This window comes from Thalassophryne amazonica, chromosome 5 (genome assembly GCF_902500255.1).
Source record: "Thalassophryne amazonica chromosome 5, fThaAma1.1, whole genome shotgun sequence".
Classification (NCBI taxonomy): domain Eukaryota; kingdom Metazoa; phylum Chordata; class Actinopteri; order Batrachoidiformes; family Batrachoididae; genus Thalassophryne; species Thalassophryne amazonica.
Genome location: NC_047107.1, coordinates 99,333,725 through 99,358,380, shown reverse-complemented (window position 1 = coordinate 99,358,380; position 24,656 = coordinate 99,333,725). Strand labels below are relative to the sequence as shown.

Sequence of the window (24,656 nt, the reverse complement as noted above, 5' to 3'; positions counted from 1 at the left end):
CACAGGAACTCTGAGTACGTGCAGTGCCTTATGTAACACTTAATCAAGTCAGGAGTGAGGAGTGGGTACGCCAACTCCTTCCAACTTCCACAAACTCGGCTACAAGCTGCAAGTGTACAAAAAGGTTATGACTGCAAAAAGCTCTGCTGCAAAAACGTGTGTGTACAGAACAGAACGGCTGAGTTGGTTTACCTGACGGGTAAGCTGATAACTCGGCAGAGTTGTGGTGTGTCCTCCAGGCTTTTATGGAAAGTGATGATGATGGCTAATGTCTGACAGCTGTCAGCTCCGGGCTCCTGGGGCTCCTGTGAGGCGACTACGCCCCCTGGTGCCTGAAACCCGATGACAGGCAGGGCACCCTCTGGTGGTGAGCCAGCAGTACCTCCTCTTCGGGCGGCCCACACAACAGTATAGTTTATATATAAAAAGTAAGTCCCTTCGGCTGCTCCCTTGTTTGCACTCGGGGTCGCCACAGCAAATCCAAGGTGGATCTGCAAGTTGATTTGGCACAGGTTTTACGCCGGATGCCCTTTCTGATGCAACTCCACCTTACATGGAGAAATGTGGCAGGGGTGGGATTTGAACCCAGAACCTTCTGCACTGAAACCAAGCGCATTAACCACTTTAGTTTATATATATATATATATATATATATATATATATATATATATATATATATATATACACCATGTTTTGGACAAGAAAAAAATGGATTAGAAGATAATCTCATGTTTTGGACCAGAAATCACAAAAAATAAAAATAAATAAAAAGGTGGCATGATCCTCTTCCCATAGCTGACTGAAGAAGCTTAACTTTATCTGCCTTTTAAAACATGCCTTGTTGCTAATCGACTGCAAGGTCTATATAAGATATATTTTAGCTGAATAGTTCCTGACATGTGGGATATGTGGGTTATATCTTGATCTTTCAACCTAAACGGTTGTTTGTAAACCTTTGCAGCAATAACAGCGCGGCACCGACGAAGCATTTTCATTTTGAGAGCAGCTTGACTCTGCGAGTGATAATCGTGGCAGCTACAAAATGTAAAATATTCAGAATAATTGATCAAAACCTTTAACCTTATTTTGTGATGTTTGATATCATCGATTCCCAGCAGAATATTGGAGTTTATAATACCTGTGAATGAAGCGCTGGCTGCAGAACAAAGACCAGGAGTAAAGAACCCAAACTCCTCTAGTGCATGCGCGGCACAACCATAGCCCCCGAGATCAGGAGTTGGTGTTCAATCTCTCTACTTCTATGAGTATAACCACTTCCTTACTCATCTTGGCTATTTTAATCATAGCGTCTAAAGCTATCCATCATATACATTTCCTCTCATCTCTCACTTTTCTCATTTGTCTAACAATACCAGATTAAATTTCTATCCAAGGGCTAATTGGATGAGGAGTGGCTCATTATGTTTAAAGTACACACGTGATTGTGTAATTTGTTACAGTTTATAGCACTTCTATATGTCAGTTTTTATCTGCATCATGCCCAGTTACATACAAAATTATGCTGGGGGGAAAAGAAGAGAGAAGGAAAGGAGTGTGGCTGGAATGAGAAAAAATGAATGAAGAAGCAAGGAAAATCACTTTTTAATGTGAAGATGGAGAAAGTCCAGATAATTTATGTTCCTCGAGTTGGAGCTTAATTATTTTGTAGGGAGGTTTTCCATGTTTAGTTACCAACACAATCTTTTCTGTGTTCTGATGAGAGCAGCAGGTTTTATCAAGGGAAATTAGTGAAGCAATCTCACCGATAGACAAGTAGAAAAAAAGATGCTCTTTTAATTTATTTAATTTCATGTATAGAAAAGCTGCTGCTACAAAAGGGTTTGCCAACAGAAATATCGGATTATGTGAGTGTGATGGTCTGTGTCTTTAGTTGGAGTACATGATGTGTCTTCATCCACAATCACCTTTTTTACCTTTTTTTTTTGTTTTTTTTGGTGCTTCAGTTCCTGCAGATTTTTTTTTCTTTTGTGCATTTTTCCAAAGCAAGCATAAATAGATTGCATCTATACGAGGTCTGTTAGAAAAGTATCCGACCTTTTTATTTTTTCAAAACCTGATGGATTTGAATCACGTGTGCTTGCATGAGCCAACCTTGAACCTTCGTGCGCATGCGTGATTTTTTTCACGCCTGTCGGTTGCATCATTTGCTTGTAAGCAGCCTTTGTGTGAGGATGGGTGGAGTCTCTCATCGTTTTTTCTTTGCAAGGAAATGGCGGAACGACTGGAGCCGCGTGACTGCATCAAATTTTGCCAGAAACTGGGCGACAGCCAGGTGGAAACCATTCGGATTATTCAGACAGCTTTCGGTGACGATCCTATGGGCATCACACAGATTAAGGAGTGGTACAACCAGTTTAAAGACGGCCGCACAACGGTGGAGAGCGCGCCATGCTCCGGGCAGCCATCACCATGCTGAAATGACCAGATCATTTCCAAAGTGAACGCTGTGGTGATGTGGGACCGTCGTGTGACTATCCGAGAAATGCGGGAAAAGGTGGACATCAGCACTTTTTCGGCACATCCACTGTGACAGAAGATTTTGCCATGAAAAGAGTTGCAGCGAATCATCGGCACGAAGCTGATGGCGCAGCAAAAGCGCCACCGTATTGAAGCCTCACAGGACAAAAGGTCAAAAGGACAAAAATAAAAGGTTGGATACTTTTCTAACAGATCTCGTTATAGCGCTTTCCATCTGTATCAGATGCTCAAAGCATTTTACACTGATGCCTTGCATTCACCAATTCACACAGACACACTCACACACTGATGTCAGGATGCTGCCATGCACGGCTTTACACTGGAGCAACTTGAGGATTAGGACCTTGACCAAGGGCCTTTTCATGATTTCCATCAGGTTGGGGTTTAAACCGAGGATCCTCTGGTCTGAACCCCCAACGCTTAACCACTACACCATCACATACCAAGCATACCATACATGTAATGTTTTGTACCTTGTACTAGTCAGTGGGGTTACTCACCTTTAATTAGATAGTTTGTCAGGTCAGAACAACATGGGTTTCAACTGCCAACCACCAGCATAGACCAGTGTTCCATCTCAGCGGGTGTCTCCTTGGCCTTGTCCACTTGCTGAGACCTCATGACCATAATGTCATAACCTTCACAATGTAAGTAGCAAAGTTCATTGAAGTCTTGTTAAGTAACCCCTCACTAGACTCAAAGTGACTCAAAATCATTCCACTGTTTGGAGAGATCTCATCCCAATGGTATCTACTTATGGCCTCAGGTCCCTGGTTCACAACCAGGGCTGATAATCCTGCAGTAATACCAGTAAGACAAGGAGTCTAAAAATTTGGACCATGGTCCTCTTGTAAATATAGCAGTATTGCATACATTTCTGGCCAGTTACCTCCCAGAAATGCTTTCCTGAGGTAAGTGAATCTCAACAAGGTCAACACTCTCCCCACACACAGACACAACTGATGGCTGACTCCAGGAGTCTGGCCATTAGTGTCTGCACAGGCACAAACCCCGGCAATCCCTTTCATCTGTAAACTTCTTGAGTGCTGCAACCATAACATCTTTAGATCACCACAAAGATCACTCATTTGTTGTCAATGCCAAGGTCAGTGAGGCTTTCCTAAACAGCAAAAGCATCCAGGTCACTGGACTCCATGACCTTATCCAATACACTGTGCATGCAAACACTGAACAGAGTAAGAACTATAACACATCCCAGATGGATGTCAGAATTCACTGTGAAGAAGTCAGACTCTGGCTCTACTTGACCGAACACTCAGAGCGCCTGTGTGTTGGTCAGCTATAATGTCCAACAACATATTGTGGATCTTGTAAATTCTCACATTTTCCAACAAGAAATTTAACAACCAAGTCAAGCAAATTGTTAAAAATCAACACATGCAAATAAGAAGCCCTTATTCATGCTTGCATTTGATGAGTACTCACAGTTCAAGAATGTGGTCAACATTCCACTTTTTGGACATGAAGCCAGACTGCTCTGGATATTGAGTAGACCGCATCTGGCATTGAATCCTGTAAAGAATGACCCTTACATAACAGTTTGTCTAAGACACTACTGTAATTACACACACATCTTTGATAAGAAAAAAGGAATGTATAAAAACTATTATTTCTTTCTTTCTTACAGGAAGCAGTGATTAGTGCATGGATCCAATACAGTGATGGTTCAGTGACACCACTTGACATCTATGATCCCAAAGATTTCCTCCTCTCAGCTATTTCATTGGATGAGAGCATCATCTCCATAACCAATCAGGTGCACAAGACTAAATAATCTTAATTCATTTTACCAGTCATGTAAAGCTAAATCTATGCAAACATTGGCTGAAAATCCAGTATGCTATGCATTCAGAATTATTTGCCAGCAACATTTTGGTTTCGACTGTATATCCAAAGTCTAATCCAATGGATATTTATTAACATATCTATTCATGTCATGTTGCCTCCTTATTCAATTAGGACCAGCACTGGCCAGTCGTAGTGGCAGAGGGTGAGGGACAGGGAGCCCTGGTTCAGGCAGAGATGGTTATATCTGAGACATGTCAGAAATCCAAAAGGAAGAGTGTGTTGGCTTCTGGAGTTGGAAATGTGATAGTGAAGTTTGGAGCAAAAACTGAGGTTGGGGGAGTAATGGGAAGAGGTCGACAGGAGGAGAGTGGAGAATCAGACAACCGTGCCAATGAGCACATTACAAAAGGGGAAAGGATGGAGGAGGGTGGAATCCAGCAGTGCCGCAGCAGACCGAGAGGAAGGAGCCGTGAGGAAGGTGGGTGAGGAAGTTGATGCAGGATGTGGAAATTAAAATGTTTACTTTTTGTATTATCACATTGGATAAATATTGGAAATCAGTTTAAGGGTTAGTTGTTGTTGTTGCTGTTGTGTTAAACAGCTGTGAATTATTTCACTGTCAATGGATAATTGATTTTCCATAATTAGAAAGTAGCAGAAAAGCAAGCTTTGCAAAGTAGCACAAACATTGTCACAGTTGGAATTACAGTAAATTATGTTGTGGATTATTTAACATTGGAGTTCGTTCAGTTCCATTTTGTGAAACAATTGATGTTTCCATCCCTGTGTGTGTGTCAGAGAGAGAGAGAGAGAGAGAGAGAGAGAGAGAGAGAGAGATCGAATCTATAGCTGTATTGATATACCATATGTTTAATTTAATCCTGTACTCATTACCTTTTAACCAGATTGGTACAACAACCAAAAGCACAGTAACCAACCGTGCATCTGGTGGCAAAGGCACTAGTGGCGGCAGCAACAGCAGGGGTGGAGGTCCCAACCAAGCAAGGGACTACAGTGGGCACCCAGCACAAGTTAGAGATACAGGAATGGACATGGTGACTATCCCAGAACAACAGAGGCCTGTCAGACCTGGAAATTGGGATGTATGCCCTTCTGGGAGTATTCTGTCTTGCAATCATGGTCTTCCTCATCAACTGTGTCAGCTTTGCCTACAGGTAAATTATTTAGACAAATGAGGACAAAGGTTTTCTGGTAAAACAACGTCTTCTTACTGCCATGATTTCTTTTTGGAATGCATGTTTTGCTTGGCTAAACCATGACTTGTGAGTAACAATATTTAGCCATTTATGTTGTCTTGATGATTATATTTTTTTGTTATTTATTTCTTCAATTTTATTTTTTTTATTATTATTATTTATGTATTTTACCAAAAGTTGTGGGGAAAATATAACCCTTCAAAAATGTTGGGATGTTATGAAAAAAAGTGGTGATTACTACATTTACTTTGACTTCTCTTTCATTGCAAACAGTATGAACCAAATATATTATCAGGTCTGGTGGTCAGAAATGGCTGGACACAAATGCAGGACTCAGACAAGAAGCTCTGTATGTAAAAACAGTTTACTGAAACAGTAAGCTGGGTCCGGTACACAAAAAGGCAGTCCAACCAGAGCAAAAGTACAACTAACATTAGGCTTAGGCATGGTCGAGTTAACAGGCAGGTAGGTGGTCATACACACAAGGAGGCTAGCAGAACAAGGAACAGAGCTGGAAGCGAAGGCACTGGGTGCATTAATCTGGTGAGGGACTATTGCAAACAGTGAACCTTAAATACAGACAGGTGATGAGCTGCAGATTACAAACAGGTGTGCGTGGAAAGCACAGAACAAGGTGTCGCCAGACAAAGGGAAACGCCCTTTGCAGAACTTTGCAGAAGCCAGTGTCAAAAGTGCTTTACAGTAAAATCAAAGATTTACAAAAATAAAACACACATACAATAAGTTAAAAAGCACATAAAAACAAAACATATCACAGCACCGCTAGGTATTAACAGCCAGCTGAATTATTTATTTATTTATTTTATTTAATTGTTTGGGCACTATGCCTACTTACTTTGAAATCTGAGATGCATTTTTGGTCTGTTGACTCAGTGAAACATCCACTGTCGGGTGATTCTTAGACTACGGGCACTTATTATGTCCTTTGATCATATTGTATGAAAAACAGAAAAAAGGGGAAATTTCACACTTTTATAGTTGTCTTTACAATGAAAGTGTGTTAAGAAATTTGTTCTAGTAGTCTATGATGACTTTTTCACCTTTTTTCAGCATCATTATATGCAAATATTGCCATTTTGTGCTTGTCCCACACCCAGACTTTTGATCTTCAATGATAAAAATGAATGGTAAAGAAACGTTTTTTCTAATGTTTTAAAATATCTCTGAATAAAATATCAGTAAAATAATCAAAACATAATTGGGGTATCAATGTCATACAACTGTTGTGATTTTTTTTTAAACAAAATGTAGTTGTCCCACACTATTGCCGTAATTTCCATCACAACACTGTAATGTCCCTTTAAACAGTTGTATGAAAGATTGTTTGGGTAGTTTCTATGGAGATAAACAATAACATCAGAGCACATGTATATAGTGCCAAATCACAACAAACAGTTGCCCCAAGGCGCTTTATATTGTAAGGCAATGGTGTGGTGGAAATTACATTACAAGGCCAATAGTGCCCGTAGTTAAAGAAATCACCCTGTCGCAGGCTGAATGCCCCCCCCCCTAAAATTCGGTCTGCCCTGCCTTTCAATGCACATGCGTCATTTCATTTCTGAACATCACCAGCGATTCACCGTTTATCACATCATTTCTGCTTAAAACTGCGCTGCAGTCAACATCTATCTCAGCGACAGATATCTGAAGCTTTTGGACATCAATCATTTCCACATAAATTCAGCATTTCATAATAAAATACACAAGCTTCAGATATCTGTCGCTGAGATAGATGATGACTGGAGTACAGTTTGAAGCAGACACGAGGTGGTAATCCGTGATCTGCATCATCAGTGGGGACTGATTTTAGGGGGGGCCACTCGGTCGGTGACACCAGCACTCCATCTGTGAGGTTTTGGCAATGCCAAAACCTGGAAAAAACCAACAAAACCAAGAAACTGGAGGTGACGTTCACGTTCTGACACGGAAGCAAACCGGAAGTGACATCGCCACGACCGGGTCCTCATGGCAGATGAAGCGGATGGCACATGTGGCCATTCAAAATCGCAGCGCCCATATTCAGCGGCCATTGGTTCTTAGGGGCAGATAAGGCTGATTTTTTTTTTTTTTAATCACCACCCGAACATGTCGTTCGGCATTCAGCCTCACTTGATTTTCATTATTATGAAAACTTTGGGAATTAATCTTCAAAACCTTTATTTTGAAACGTTTATGTTTTGATTAACATTGTAACATTCGTACTTACAAGATGGCGTGGCTTGCTGATAGCAAGTAGCAAAGTGAAACAGCATCAGATAGTCCATGTTACTTGCACCATTTCACAATAAAACGTTTAATGCCAGCATCCCAGCAAATACTTTTACTGTGAAAAGCATGCAATCAGTGTTCCTTGCGATTGAGTTTAGCTTGACAACACTGAGGACATGTTAGCTGAAATCCATTTCTTGCTAACACCAACACATTTCCCACTATTTGTACAACGTTTCAGTGTTGAATAAAATCTTATATTTGCTGTGAGTTCAAGTTTAAATAAACTGTATTCAGGAGGTGGAGTACTACTATGTTTAAAATATTCTAAATGGTCTGTTTATTTTGTCTGAGTCTCTTCCAATAACCTGTTTAATAGGAATCCTTTTATTTTCATATAATTGATAAGCAAACTGATTTTTAAAAAAATAGGAAATACTATATTCAAGTAATAATATAATATATCAATCAGAACATAGACCCGAATGACATAAAAAAGTGCTTATTATCAACTTAGTCCTCTGTTATGAAGTTTTTTTTTTTTTTTAAAGATCTTAAAAAAATATTTTCTTGCAAAAAAGACCTGAAAGTTCAGCTACAATTTGCCAGAAGGTACATCTGAGATGCAAACCTAGATTTTAATATTTTGGTGATAGAAAATCCTCCTTCATACCACTTCATCATGAAGCTGTATAACCGGCGATGCAAAATGCAAAACTTGCATTATGCACAACTTCTTCAGTCACCGCTACAGTAGCCTGTAACTTCTTCTGGGTTGTCTGGGTGTCTTGATGGCTTTCCTCACTCTTCTCCTTCTTGCACAGTCACTCAGTTTTTGAGAACTGTCTACTTGACATAGATTTACCATAGAGTGCCATACTGTTTGTATTTCTTCATAACTGATGTAAATACAGTTCAAGACATATTCAGTGACTTGGAAATGTTCATGTATCCATCCCCGACTTGTCTGAAGAAAACTGGCAATTAACTTTTATATTTTTAATTAATTTAATTTCAGTTGTAGAGATTTAATTTCAGTTTGAGTCTAAGGATGATAATTTTAGAAATTTTTATATTGAGAAGCATGATTTACTTTTTGTATTTGAAATGTCATAAGCAAATTGAAATTTGTGAAATACCGAGGGGCAGAATACTTTTGCAGGCCACTGTAATTCAATATCTAATATAATGTTTCATTGGAATTTAAGAAAGCATGGAATTAGTTTGTGGTTATCTTTACAAAACACACTCAGGAACGTTACCTTACTCTATCACCAACTCTGACCAAATTAGATAGTTAATAATAATAACCTTGAACAGTGTGAAGTTAATCATCAAATGACAGCAGCCAAATGTATTAACTAATATCTTTCTTTATTCAACATCATTTTATTTTGATATGCCAACACCAAACTGAATCATGTTCTTTATTATTTTGAAGTGCGATACCCCCACATAAAAGTAAAAAAAAAAAAAAAAAAAAAAACCTTCCTGCGGCACTGCACCAGTATCATTAAACGATTCAAGGAATCTGGATGAATTTCAGTGAACACAAGGAAAAAGACACAGACCTACATTGAACACCTGTGATCCTTGATCCCTCAGATTAATGGTTTTCAACCCATGTTCCTCTGGGATCCATTACCTGCAGATTTCCAGTGCTCACTGCTATTCCACAAGCTGATTCATTCAGATGTGCTGAGCCAATCAAATGCTAACAGACACCTGAATGTGCTAATCATCTTGTGACAGCTTGTCACCCATGAATTTTTCAACAACATGATTCAAGACCACATTCTGCACACATTACTAAGGCATGGCTTTTAAAGAAGTGGGAATAGCTGCTGGAATGAATAGAAAATGTGTGGAGAGTTGGGAAATAAAAAATATGCAATGATGATGACTCCATACGGTTGCAACAGATATGTTTGCAGGAGGAAAGGGACAAAATAACGACTGACATGTTTCGTCATTTGGTATCCTCAATGTCAAAATGTCTTAAGCACTGTGAGAAATGGCAGCATTACGTAATGGTAAATGTTTTAGCATTCCAACTTTTTTTACTTCACGCTACCAGAGGGGGAGTATTGTTTTTAGTGTGTGTGTGTGTGGGTGTGTGTGTCTATCCGCTTGAGTTGCTACACTTGACAATACCTGCAAAGGAGTGTAACTGATTAACTGATCAATAGAGCTTTATGATCTTTTTATTAGCCCAATGCATAGATGTTTGAAAAAAAAACATTGAGAATTTTTTTACATAAATATATATATATATATATATATATATATATATATATATACGAGGTCTGTTAGAAAAGTATCCGACTTTTTTATTTTTTTCAAAAACCATATGGATTTGAATCATGTGTGATTGCATCAGCCAAGCTTGAACCTTCGTGCGCATGCGTGAGTTTTTTCATGCCTGTCGGTTGCATCATTCGCCTGTGAGCAGGCTTTGTGTGAGCACTGGTCCACCCCTCTCATCGGATTTTTATTGCGAATAAATGTCTGAACGATTTGCAGCTTTGCTGCATCAATTTTTTCCCAGAAACTGTGAGAGACCTCCAGGTGGACACCATTCGGAAAATTCAAATGGCTTTGAGGGACGATTTTATGGGGATTACACAAATTGAGGAGTGCTCCAGCCGGTTTAAAGACCGCCCACAGCTGCTGAGAGCGTGCCGCGCTCTGAGCGCCGATCGACAGGCTGAAACCCCGCTGAAACAACCAGATCATTTTCAACGTGAAGGCTTTGTTGATCCGGGACGTCATCTGACTTACACAAAAATGGCAGGAGACGTGGACATCAGTACTTTTTTGGCACATTCCACTGTTACAGGAGTTTTTTTCATGGAAAGAAAAATGGATGGATGTGCCACGGAGCCGTTCATGGCGCGGCACAAAACCACCTCCGTGTTGGTCTCACAGGACGGCTTTGAGATGGCTTTCAGACGGCTGTAGGTGGGTTTTCAGTCGTGTGACTAACCGAGAAATTGTGAATGAGCCTGGACATGCCAGAACATGTCCTGTGAGGCTTCATCAAGGCGTTGCTTTGCGCCATGCGGCACCGCCGCGACGCGCGGAATTCCTCCGCTCCTCTTTCCATGACAAAAACTCCTGTAACAGTGGAATGTGCCATTCATTTCCAAACTGGATGCTGTGTTTTATCCGGGACGTCCTCTGACTAGCACAGGAATTGTGAAAAGACGTGGACATCAGCACTTTTTCGGCACATTGAGACAGACGTGTGGAGCCGCATGGCGCAAAGCAACGCCATGATGAAGCCTCACAGGACATGTTCTGGCATGTCCAGGCTCATCCAGAATTTCTCGGTTAGTCACATGACTGAAAACCCACCGACAGCCGTCTGAAAGCCATCTCAAAGCCGTCCTGTGAGACCAACACGGAAGTGGTTTTGTGCCACGCCATGAACGGCTCGTGGCGCATCCATCCACTTTTCTTTCCATGAAAAAAACTCCTGTAACAGTGGAATGTGCCGAAAAAGTACTGATGTCCACGTCTCCTGCCATTTTTGTGTAAGTCAGACGACGTCCCGGATCAACAAAGCCTTCATGTTGGAAATGATCTGGTTGTTTCAGCCTGTCAATCGCCGCTCAGAGCGCGGCGCGCTCTCAGCAGCTGTGGGCGGTCTTTAAATCAGCTGGAGCACTCCTTAATCTGTGTAATCCCCATAAAAGTGTCCCTCAAAGCCATTTGAATTTTCCGAACGGTGTCCACCTGGAGGTCTCTCACAGTTTCTGGGAAAAAATTGATGCAGCAAAGCTCCAAATCGTTCAGACATTTATTCGCAATACAAATCCGACGAGAGGGGTGGACCAGTGCTCACACAAAGCCTGCTCACAGGCGAATGACGCAACCGACAGGCGTGAAAAAACTCACGCATGCGCACGAACGTTCAAGCTTGGCTGATGCAATCAGACGTGATTCAAATCCATATGGTTTTTGAAAAAAATAAAAAGGTCAGATACTTTTCTAACAGTCCTCGTATAATTTGATGAAAATGGGTTCATTAATTGCTCTAGGAAGTTCTAGGAAGAGTCCTGGTGGATGTGAGCTTCTTCCATTTATGGATGATGGAGGCCACTGTGCTCTTTTAGACCTTCAAAGCAGGAGAAATGTTTCTGTACCCTTCCCCAGATTTGTGCCTCAATACACTTCTGTCTCAGAGGTCTACAGATGATTCCAGATTAGATTTACAGATGTGTGTCTTTCCAAATCATGTTCAATCAACTGAATTTACCCCAGGTGGACTCCCATTAAGCTTCAGAAACATCTCAAGGATGATCAGTGGAAACAGGATGCACCTGAGCTCAATTTTAACCTTCATGGCAAATGCTGTGAATACTCTAAAAATAAATAAATAAATAAAATAAATATATAATAATAATCTAGTTTTTCCACATTGTCATTGTGGGGAATTGAATTTCATCTATTTTGGAATAAAGCTCTAACATAAAATGTGGAAAACGTGAGGTGCTGTGAGTACTTTCTGCACTCACTATCTCTGATTACCTTGTTTTGGATCTGTTGCAAGCCTGGAATGCAGGAATGGATGTATATTACCAAATGAAATGAAGCTGACCACACAACATGAAATACGAGGTCTATTAGAAAAGTATCCGACCTTATTATTTTTTCAAAAACCATATGGATTTGAATCACGTGTGATTGCGTCAGCCAAGCTTGAACCTTCATGCGCATGCGTGAGTTTTTTCACGCCTGTCGGTTGCGTCATTCGCCTGTGAGCAGGCTTTGAGTGAGCACTGGTCCACCCCTCTCGTCGTTTTTTTCATTGTTTAGGAATGGCTCAGAGACTGCTGCTTTGCTTGATCAAAATTTTTTCAGAAACTGTGAGGGACATCAAAATGGACACCATTCGAGAAATTCAGATGGTTTTTAGTGAAAATTTTATGGGCTTCAAAGAGATTACGGAGTGTTACTGTCGCTTTAAGGACGGCCCAGAGCGACTGGTGGTGTGCCACGCTCCGAAGCCACCATCAACAGGCTGAGCGACCATTTCATTTCTAAACAGATGGCTGTATGGATCCGTGACCATCGTGTGCAATTTCTCTGGTTATCACAAGAGCTGGACATCAACCATTTTCCGGCAGATTTCACTTTTAACAAGAGATTTTGTCATGGAAAGCCGAGCGGAGGCTTTGAGCGTCATGATGGATTCGCTACTGGAGCGAGACAAAACCACCTCCATTTTGGTCTCACAGGACGGCTTTGAGATGGCGTTCAGACAGCTGTTGGTGGTTTTTCCATCGAGTGATTATCCGAGAAATTGTGGATGTGCCTGGACATGCCAGAACATGTCCTGTGAGGCTTCATCACAGCGACGCACGAAGCCTCCGCTCCTCTTTCCATGACAAAAACTCCTGTAACATTGGAATGTGCCGTTCATTTCCAAACTGGACGCTATGTTTTATCCGGGATGTCATCTGGCTAGCACAGGAATTGTGAAAAGACATGGACATCAGCAGTTTTTCGACACATTGAGACAGACGTGCGGAGGAATTCTGCGCGTCGCGTCGGTGCCGCATGGCGCAAAGCAATGCCGTGATGAAGCCTCACAGGACATGTTCTGGCATGTCCAGGCACATCCACAATTTCTCGGATAATCACTCGATGGAAAAACCACCGACAGCTGTCTGAATGCCATCTCAAAGCCGTCCTGTGAGACCAAAATGGAGGTGGTTTTGTCTCGCTCCAGTAGTAAATCCATCGTGACGCGCGAAGCCTCCGCTCACCAAAAACCATCTGAATTTCTCGAATGGTGTCCACTTTGATGTCCCTCACAGTTTCTGAAAAAATTTTGATCAAGCAAAGCGGCAGTCTCTGAGCCATTCCTAAACAATGAAAAACACGACGAGAGGGGTGGACCAGTCCTCACTCAAAGCCTGCTCACAGGCGAATGACGCAACCGACAGGCGTGAAAAAACTCACGCATGCACACGAAAGTTCAAGCTTGGCTGATGCAATCACACATGATTCAAATCCATATGGTTTTTGAAAAAAAATAATAAGGTTGGATACTTTTCTAATAGACCTCGTGTGTTGGGTTCAGACAGAAATTAAACAGAAGTCAAAGCAAATGTATGGTTTATTTATTTATTTATTTAATTTATTTATTGATTTTATTCTCCAACCTATCCCAATTTTCTTTTGATTTGGAGCTGTATTATTTTACAATAAATTTATTTAATTATTATTATTATTATTAGTAGTAGTAGTAGTAGTAGTAGTAGTAGTAGTAGTAGTTAGATTGTCTCAGAATCCAATTATTTTTAATTCCATCAGTGTTTAAAACTGGACTTAATAAAAATTCAGTTTTGGGGGGAAATGTGTGTGTGTGTATGTGTGTGTGTGTGTGTGTGTGTGGGGGGGGGGGGGGGGGGGTATCCATTAACTGTCTATAGCTACTGTCTATTGTTTTACTTTATATCTGCCAAGTACTTTTTGGTATGTTTCTCTGGTTATATTATTGACAGATTTTTATTTCATTTTTTGCTCAGGTGAATTTTGATACTTTGAACAAACCATTAAATTTGAAGCATGAGACATATTTTTTTTATTGTTTTATCTCATCAACTTCATCTTCTTCTTCTTAATATTATTATTCTTACTAATACCAGGTTGTATGTGTCTATTTGTAATGCTGAGGTTTTCAGAGCCCCAATTCAACCTTGTTTGATGGATGTCTTTGAAATTTGGCACACAGCTTTACCACTGTGTTTGTTTGCCCATGCTTAATTTTAAGCGTGATCCAACTACAACTCTAAAAGTTATTGGGATTCAGACAATAAACACTTAAGTTTTGGAGCAGTGTCCTCCAAATGTGGCACACAGTTTCACTAGTCATTGGCATAGTAGTTGGAGTTGTAGTAGTTGCTATTGTTATTGTCTTGAGCATTGCAAGTGTATTTTATGATAATATTTAAGCAATGCTATTAATAAGTGTCCTCCTACAGTACTGTATGGAATATTTTGAAAGAGCAAGTGCAAATTTAAGTGAATGAATCAACATTTTCATCTAAACAAGTTAATTCAATTAAAAAAAAATGAATCAAACTAGAAATTTCAGACTTTCTTTCTAATGTAGAGTCATTACTGTCTGTAATCTGCAGGTACCGTCACAAGCAAGTCCCCGTCCTCGAATCAGGAGGCAACATGAATCATGCCCATGACTGGGTGTGGCTTGGCAATGAGGCTGACCTGTTAGGTGATCACCCTGACCAATGCCAGGGGGCTCTGCCAGATGAATGCACTACTATCATAGATCGAAGTGATGGTAGCTATGAGGAGAGCAAGTTCCTGCTGAATGGTGCTGGGAACAGCCTGGTGATGGGTGTGGGCACGGGTATGGGTACGATCAGAGGAGGAGGTGGCCCAGGTGGGCCCCGGGGCATCACCCATGGACAAACCTTACCCAGATCTGTTCCAGAACCCCATCAGTGCCTTTCACCAATTACAACTGGTGGAAAAGATGCCACTGGCCAAGCGGAGCACCTGAATAATTCTCCTCGAGCTTCAGCTGCAGCCGTAGCTGCCAAACGAAAACGTGTGAAGTTCACCTCTTTTGCTACTGTTCTGCCCAACGAGAACACAGGCGGAAGCGGCTCATACACCAACTCATCAGTCCTGGTGACCAATAGAAGCGAGGATGATATCAAGTGGGTATGCCAGGATATGGACCTAGGCCAGTCTGAAATCAGAACCTACTTGGAGAGGCTACAAGACAATCTGTGACTGACAGAGTCCAGACTGAGGAAAGATGGGGCAGAGGATGAGTGCCACAAAGGGGAGCTGAACAGCAAATACAATTCACCTTTAATGCCTTTGCAATGGATGAAGGGAGTGGGGCTAGGAGTAATTTAAAGGAAGTTAGGACTGAGAGAAAGGATTTGTTTAGAAAGTGACAAAAAAAATATAGTGAAGCTTGGCAATCGTATGAGACAATTATTGACCAGTCAGGGGGATGCTCATATCTAGCTTCTCTTTGTCTAAAGCCAACTGTCATTATGAGCTCAAACTAAAATCAACATGAGTAAACGATGGATGACAATGATTTTTAAAACATTATTTATTGAGAAAATAGAGTAATATTGAAAATATGTTTTGATTTCGAATTGGTTATGATTTTTTTATAATACATATACTATCTTTCAAGTTAGCTGTTGTGCTATAAATTCAGGGTACTACTGGGCAAATATTTAAGAAATTATGCTCCGTCCTGACACACAAAAGTCTTTTACACTCATATAGTTCCAATGCAGACTACTGATCAAGAGAGTCAATCAAGTTTGCATATATACAGAGCTGTGATTCACTGACAGTCTGTTGAAAGCTAGGCTATGTGAGAAAACACCTCTGAAAAATTACCTGAGCATTTCCTTTTCCGAGTGTTTAATATTCAAATATAACATGTAGAAAATACATTTAAGTATACTCCAGTGTATTCCAGTTATGAATTGAGCTATATTACAGGCAGCAGTGTCGATTACAGCTCAACAAACAATCAGTCCTCGATAAATACAACGTACTGAAAGTTGGAAATTGACGCATAGTACAAAGGACTGTTTCTCCCTTGGATCTGGGACAGAGGCATTTTAAACTTGCACAAGTACGCACAGGGAAGGACATTAGCCATATTTCAGGCTGGCCCCTATTTCCTGAAACGTTTCAGCCAATTATGGCTAACTCCCTGTATTCAAAACCAATCATGTGATCCCCTTTGGCCCACCTCCATGTACTGTATGTTACTGGACGGCAGTAGAAACATTGTGAACTGATGTACACAGTGACATACTGTGAAATACTGTCTGTATACTAAAGGAATGACAGGTCAATCAAAGAAAAGGAAGCTGGTTGAGCTTTGCAAAAGCCAGACTGAACTTTTCAGTAATGTGGACACATGAAGATGAGTTACATGCTTCAATATCTAACAAATCATTATGGGTTCATGACATGTTAGTTCTTTCTGAATGCAATATTTTTCTTTTATATGTTTTTTTCCTAAATGTTTTCCTTGTTTTTCCTTTATAGGGAAGATATTACCTGTAGCTTTTCATTTCAAAGATTTATTAAGACTTTCAGGATATATGACTTTTTTTTTTTTTCCTTTTTTGCCTCTGAGACATTTATTTATTTAAATTAACATTGAGAGGGTGAGGAAAGAATGTAAGGAAAGCTAAGCAAGCACACACTGTTCGGAAACAGACAGGACGCAGTAGAGGTAGAGGCTGCCTCACCTTCATTAAGCTCAGGTGACGGATCATGATGAAACAACATTAAAATGGAGAACTGTAAGATTGTTAAGATTGCAATATTTATTTATAAATGTGTTTCAGAGTACACTGTATGTTGTAAATAAACATGCTTCAAAGTGCTTGTGAATAAGATTGCAGGTCACTAGCCAACGACATGATGATATTTTGTACATTTTACAGTGCCGATATGGTATACAGTACTATCTGCCACCACAATGTGAACGTAACCTTACCGCCTCTTTTCTAAAGATGTTTCTGTCTTTTTTAATGTACTAAATGAATTTGTGTCTTTGTACAGGGTAGGAAGTAATTTACCTCCATAACAGGACAGCAACATGGAGCCAAACCTTCGGACAGCACAGTCCAAAACCTTGTGGACGGTGGTCAGTGTGTAAGATCCAATGAGAAAGAAAATTAATAAATTGGATTATTATTCACTGTATGTACATATACACTAGCCATTACCTGGTCACTGATGCTGAATATTGATTTACAATCCCAACTAAACCTGTAGCTCTGAACAAACGTGTAAAGTGATGTGTTCCAAAATAAGGTTTACAGTATTGTGCACCTTAGTATTTCTGTTTAATAATGGTTTTATTGTTTTTCTTTGCTAAGGAAAAAGCAAAAAAAAAAAAAAAAAAAGCCAGATTTGAAATTTTGGTATCTTATCTATTTGATTTTAAAAAGTAGGATATAAAGTAAACCGCCGGTCAATTTTTGATGACTAAAATCCTGATTGATCAACATGAAATTGTTGTAAAACTGTGGGATAATTCGCCAAAATAATTTATTTTAAAGTTTAATTTTATGTAGTTTTTAATACTTAGCAGATGCAGAGCATGTTGCTCAGCGGGAAAAGGAGTGGGATTATCAATATGAAGACCTGGATTCTATTCCTGCTCACACTACGTGTTTGTGTCCCTGGACAAGACACTTTATCTGCTTCCACTACCTGAGCTGGGAACAGGTTGGTCCAGAACCAACCTGTTTTGGACCAGCCTCTCATCCAGGGGAAGTCGTAAGCTGTGAAACACTTCATAGTAGGAAATCCGGGAATAAGCATCACCACCAATGGGTCTCAGGGACTATACGAGGTCTGTTAGAAAAGTATTGGACCGTCAGGTGGAAACCATTCGGATGATTCAGACGGCTTTCGGTGACGATCCTGTGGGCATCACATAGATTAAGGAGAGGTACAACCGGTTTAAAGACATCCACACAATGGTGGAGAGCGAGCCACGCTCCGGTCGGCCATCAACATGCTGAAATGACCAGATCATTCCAAAGTGAACGCTGTGGTGATGCGGGGCCGTCGTGTGACTGTCCGAGAAATTGCGGAAGAGGTGGACATCAGCACTTTTTCGGTACATTCCACTGTAGAAGATTTCCACTGTAGAAGACAGAAGATTTGGCCATGAAAAAAGTGAATGTGAAATTCATGCTGCTTCTGACGGCAGAGCAAAAGTCTCACAGGACATGCTGTGACATGCCCACCTCTTCCACAATTTCGCGGATAGTCACACAACTGAAAAGTCACTGAAAGCCGTCTGAATCATCCGCATGGTTTCCACCTGGCTGTCGCCCAGTTTCTGGCAAAATTTGATGCGGCGCTGCTCCAGTCGTTCTGTCTTTTTCCTTGAAATGAAAATCCGCCGAGTGCACTGCATGTCCTCACACAAAGGCTGCTTACAGAAAATGATGCAATCGACAGGCATGAAAAAGTTCATGCATGCGGACAAAGGTTCAAGGTTTGCTCATGCAAGCACACGTGATTCAAATCCATCAGGTTTTTGCAAAAAATAAAAAGGTCCAATACTTTTCTAATAGACCTCATATGTATGAATTCTTCTTTAATGCTAAGACCTCTGTCATTCATTGAAGGTTTGGGGCATAATTATTATTATTATTATTATTATTATTATTTATTGTAGCATTTTTGCATTGTAATTATTTTATATTGTAAGATTTTTGTACAATAATGTATACAATTTTATATTCATAAAATCACAATCAATTTCATGATGTGCTCAGCTGGTCAAGCCTCATTTTCCACACTGCATCATCGAACAAGTTATTGTAAAGTATGTATTCACATAGATCAAAGTAATGTATTCAGAATCTAAACCAGAATTTCAGTATGGTTTGAATCTTCTGCAATCAAAATAAATTTTAAGCTGACTAAATCAGCAACATTAATATATATATATATATATATATATATATATATATATATATATATATATATATATATATATATATATATATATATATATATATATACACTCAACAAAAATATAAATGCAACACTTTTGGTTTTGCTCCCATTTTGTATGAGATGAACTCAAAGATCTAAAACTTTTTCCACACATTTGGAGACGGCTTATGGTAGAGAAATGAACATTCAATACACGAGCAACAGCTCTGGTTGACATTCCTGCTGTCAGCATGCCAATTGCACGCTCCCTCAAACCTTGCGACATCTGTGGCATTGTGCTGTGTGATAAAACTGCACCTTTCAGAGTGGCCTTTTATTGTGGACAGTCTAAGGCACACCTGTGCACTAATCATGGTGTCTAATCAGCATCTTGATATGGCACACCTGTGAGGTGGGATGGATTATCTCAGCAAAGGAGAAGTGCTCACTATCACAGATTTAGACTGGTTTGTGAACAATATTTGAGGGAAATGGTGATATTGTGTATGTGGAAAAAAATTTAGATCTTTGAGTTCATCTCATACAAAATGGGAGCAAAACCAAAAGTGTTGCGTTTATATTTTTGTTGAGTGTATATATATATATATATATATATATATATATATATATATACACACACACACACTCAGTGGAGACTGGCGAGGTCACTCCAGGACCTTGAAATGTTTCATATGGAGCAACTCCTTAGTTGCCCTGGCTGTGTGTTTGGGGTCATTGTCATGCTGGAAGACCCAGCCATTGCAATGCTCTTACTGAGGGAAGGAGTTTGTTTGCCGAAATCTTGCGATACATGGCCCCATCCATCCATTCAGTATGGTGTGGTTGTCCTGTCTCCTTTGCAGAAAAGCACCCCCAAAAATGACGTTTCCACCCCCATGCTTCACGGTTGGGACGGTGTTCTTGAGGTTGTTCTCATCATCCAAACACAACGAGTGGAGTTGATACCAAAAAGCTCTATTTTGGTCTCATCTGACCACATGACCTCCCATGCCTCCCCTGGATCATCCAGATGGTCATTGGCAAACTTCAAATGCACCTGGACATGTGCTGGTTTGACCACGGGGACCGTGCTGCCCTGCAGGATTTTAAACCATGACGCCGTACTGTGTTATCAATGTAATCTATGCGACTGTGGTCCCAGCTCTCTTCAGGTCATTGACCAGGTCCTCCCTTGTAGTCAGTGGCCGTTCTACACTGAATTAGTCCCCAGGCAAGACCCCCTCCGAGCGCTCTCCCCGTCAAAAAAACCCACAAAAGTTTGCACAAATAGCTATTTTTTATTTTATTATTAATATCTTAGAAGTGCCCCTGCAATTGCAATTTAAATTGACATGAAAAAGACAGAAGGCTACAATATAACTCTAAAACAAAACAGCCATGAATTGCTAAATTGAATAAATATGCAGTTACACAGGGCTGGATCCAGAGTGAAAATCTGACATGCATTTTTGCCCAGTGATAAAATAAAAATCGTACACATCTTGTTATTCAGTAATCTTCATTCTTTTATTTGTGCGCAACATACACTGTCACACTTCTTTTAATATATTTATTATACTTCATGGACCATAGTGAACACTTCTTATTTGTATAAGATATATATGATGTCCTAAAAAACAACACTATAACAAAAATTGACATTGTGGATCCTTGATCTCTGGACATAAATAGGAATAAACAAAATCTGTAGTTTTTGTCAAAAGCATTTCCTTTCAGACATTATTGGCATGAATGTCTTCCCATATATCTGAGCTGAGCTCTTATAGCTGTGCTGTGCTGCATGGCAGGATGTAATTTGTAAAGAAATACAGCATGTCTCATTTTGGGAGGAAAAAAAAACGTTTGTTCATTGTAGTTTCTTGTCTGTATTACAACATTTGTAAGAGGTGACATTTTATTTAAAGCGGCAATTCATTTTAATACCGACCGGACTCTGTCTTGGCAGAGAGCGGTACAGTGTTTGGAGCTGTGCCAATGGAACGAAGGATGATACTTGTTTCTTGACTGCAACAAGACAAGAGTCCCAGTTAGTGACTTTAATACACACAGAAGTGAGTCACGGTATTTTAATGGCTTTGAGAGGGGTTAAGAAGCAGACTTGCCGTTTCTGAAGAGCAGCAAATCAAAGAACCAACAAGCTAGTGGATCGAAGTATTGCTTCAATGGTTCACACTTCAAAGTGGAGTCGTGCTGCAGAAACAGTTGAGTACAGACCCGCTGCAGACCAAACCCTGAATGTCCGACTTTATTTGTATGTCCGTATGACTCTAAAACTCTGAAAAATCTGTATCATTTACGGACAATCCATATAGGTTGACGTATGTTCGGAAAACCACCAAAAATGTAATTTCAGTCATCATAGAATGCCTTTCAAACACACTAGTGTCTGAAAACTATTTATAAACCACTCACCGTTTCTTCCTGAAATAAGCGCCCAATTTTCCTTGCACAACTTTTTTCCTGGATGCCATGATCATCGACTCGACTGGACTGACGCTATGTTTGATTGATGCGGTTTGAATTTTGCTGTGTACACCTGCGTGGTGCATTGTGGGATCAAATCAAAAGCTGGGTTCACCGTGGGGACACATTCGGCACTATTCGGGATTATTCGAGATTTCTTTTTTTTTAACCGATGACGAACGATGTGTAAAAAAAATCTGACCGATGCAACTGCATCGGTCCAAACCGGTCTGAATCCGGGCCTGCTTACATGCTAAATGTCTGCCATTAAACGCTTTATTGATCTGTCTTTCAGGGAGGAACAATTAGCGCTTTTATAAAGGTACATATTTGTCTCAACATTTAGCTAAATATTTAACATGATATTTGTAAATATTAGGCTGAATGTGTAAATAATTAGCATTAACTAATCTGCTAAAATTTTAGGTTTGACAGAAATTTGATAATGTAGTGTTTTATCCCTAATTTTTGGTCTTCATCTGTAGATCAAAAAAGAATCTAAAGTGAAATGCCCATGCCAGTGAAATCAAATGTCATTCTTTTTCTCCATCAAATAAACCAGTTAAATATGAAGACAAGCCTCATTTTAAATGTCACATATTATTATTATTATTATTATTATTATTATTATTATTATTATTTTGTTAGTGTAAGTGACAATAAAAAGACTTGCCAGCTGCTGGAAATTTTTTGTAAAAACACACACTCTTGCAGGCACATAAAAAGAGTCAGATTCAGTCACTTCTGCTAGTAATGTGAACACACAGCATAGGTTCTAACCCGTCTCTACAAATAGGCAGGCTGTCCTCTGTGCAAACTTTTTTCCACGAGTGGTTACTTTGTCCTCTCCGGTGACATTCAAACCTGTTCTTACACCTTGTCTGTCTGCTTTCAAAGGCTGCCTGCCTCGTTTGCTGGCTGATCCGCAGACCGCACGGGAGTACAGCGCCTGTCCCAGTGGTTTCCTGACGCACACGGAGAGGATTCAGCTGCTGAAGGCGAATCCTCTCTGTGTGCGGCCCACCATATCACACAATACAGAAAAATGTGTAGGAATTATAAGCCTGCATTCATAATATTATGAATGAGCTGTGTTATTTGGAAGAAAGTTGAGGTGTAACTGATTTTGGCCACAAACCACCCAGGTTGGAGTGTGAATGTGTGGACAGGTGTCTTTTATACAGATAATGAGTTTAACAGGTGCAATTAATACAGGTAAAGAGTGGAGAATAGGAGGGCTTCCTAAAGAAAAACTAACAGGTCTGTGAGAGACAGAATTCTTGCTGGTTAGGAAGTGATCAAATACTTATTTCATGCAATAAAATGCAAATTAATTATTTAAAAATAATACAATGTGATTTTCTGATTTTTTTTTTTTTTTTTTAGATTCTGTCTCTCACAGTTGAAGTGTAAAAATTACAGACAACTCCATGGTTTGTAGGTGGGAAAACTTGCAAAATCGACAGTGGAACAAATACTTATTTGCCTCACTATATAAGTACTTATGTGTTTATATATACACTGAAAAAAGAGCATGCTTGAACCAACTTTAAAAGTGTTACAATTTGTAAAAACATGAATGAATTAAGTCGTTTGAACTTAATTTTGTAAGTTAGAGTTTATGTAACTTTCACTCTTTATTCAGTGTGTGTGTATATATATATATATATATATATATATATATATATATATATATATATATATATATATATATATATATATATATATATATATACACACACACACGAGGTCTGTTAGAAAAGTATCTAACCTTTTTATTTCTTTTCAAAAACCATATGGATTTGAATCACATGTGATTGCATCAGCCAAGCTTGAACCTTCGTGCGCATGCGTGAGTTTTTCCACACCTGTCGGTTGCGTCATTCACCTGTGAGCAGGCTTTGTGTGAGCAGGCTTTGTGTGAGCGGTGGTCCACCCCTCTCGTCGGATTTTTATTGCGAATAAATGTCTGAACGATTTGGAGCTTTGCTGCATCAATTTTTTCCAGAAACTGTGAGAGACCTCCAGGTGGACACCATTCGGAAAATTCAAATGGCTTTGAGGGACGATTTTATGGGGATTACACAGATTAAGGAGTGCTCCAGCCGGTTTAAAGACCGCCCACAGCTGCTGAGAGCGCGCCACACTCCGAGCGCCAATCGACAGGCTCAAACCCCGCTGAAACAACCAGATCATTTCCAACGTGAAGGCTTTGTTGATCCGGGATGTCATCTGACTTAGACAAAAATGGCAGGAGACGTGGACATCAGTACTTTTTCGGCACATTCCACTGTTACAGGAGTTTTTTTCATGGAAAGAAAAGCAGACGGATGCGCCACCGTGCCGCTCATGGTGCGGCACAAAACCACCTCCGTGTTGGTCTCACAGGACGGCTTTGAGATGGCTTTCAGACGGCTGTCGGTGGGTTTTCAGTCGTGTGACTAACCGAGAAATTGTGGATGAGCCTGGACATGCTAGAACATGTCCTGTGAGGCTTCATCACGGCGTTGCTTTGCGCCATGCGGCAGGTCTCTGTCTCTCAGGACAGCTTTCAGGTGGATTTCAGACGGATTCCGGTTGCTTTCCAGTCGTGTGAATATCCGATTGTGATTGTGCATGAGCTGGACATGCCAGAACATGTCCCATGAGGCTTCATCACGGCGTTGCTTTGCGCCGAGCGGCTGCACCGCGACGCGTGGTAGAGCAGCTTCTCTTTCTATGACAAAAAACTCTTCTAACAGTGAAATGTGTCGTTCATTTTTAAACTGGACGCTGTCTTGATCTGGTATGTCATCTGACTAGGACAGGAATTGTGAAAAGAATGAACGGCTCCGTGGCGCGTCCCTCCGCTTTTCTTTCCATGAAAAAAACTCCTGTAATGGTGGAATGTGCCGGAAAAAGTGCTGATGTCCACATCTTCTGCCTTTT

The 24,656-nt window shown here is 40.2% G+C and overlaps 1 protein-coding gene across 1 annotated transcript in view; it reads left to right on the top strand.

The window, feature by feature from the left end:
- The window catches only part of si:dkey-215k6.1 (transmembrane protein 132D), a 685,562-nt gene extending 669,685 nt beyond the window's left edge, over positions 1-15,877 (top strand). The window contains 6 exon segments of the mRNA XM_034170963.1: positions 4,148-4,276; positions 4,480-4,715; positions 4,717-4,786; positions 5,214-5,365; positions 5,367-5,483; positions 14,906-15,877. Coding sequence (XP_034026854.1) covers positions 4,148-4,276; positions 4,480-4,715; positions 4,717-4,786; positions 5,214-5,365; positions 5,367-5,483; positions 14,906-15,527 — 1,326 coding nt within the window. The 3' untranslated portion in view covers positions 15,528-15,877.
- Positions 15,878-24,656: the final 8,779 nt, after the last annotated feature.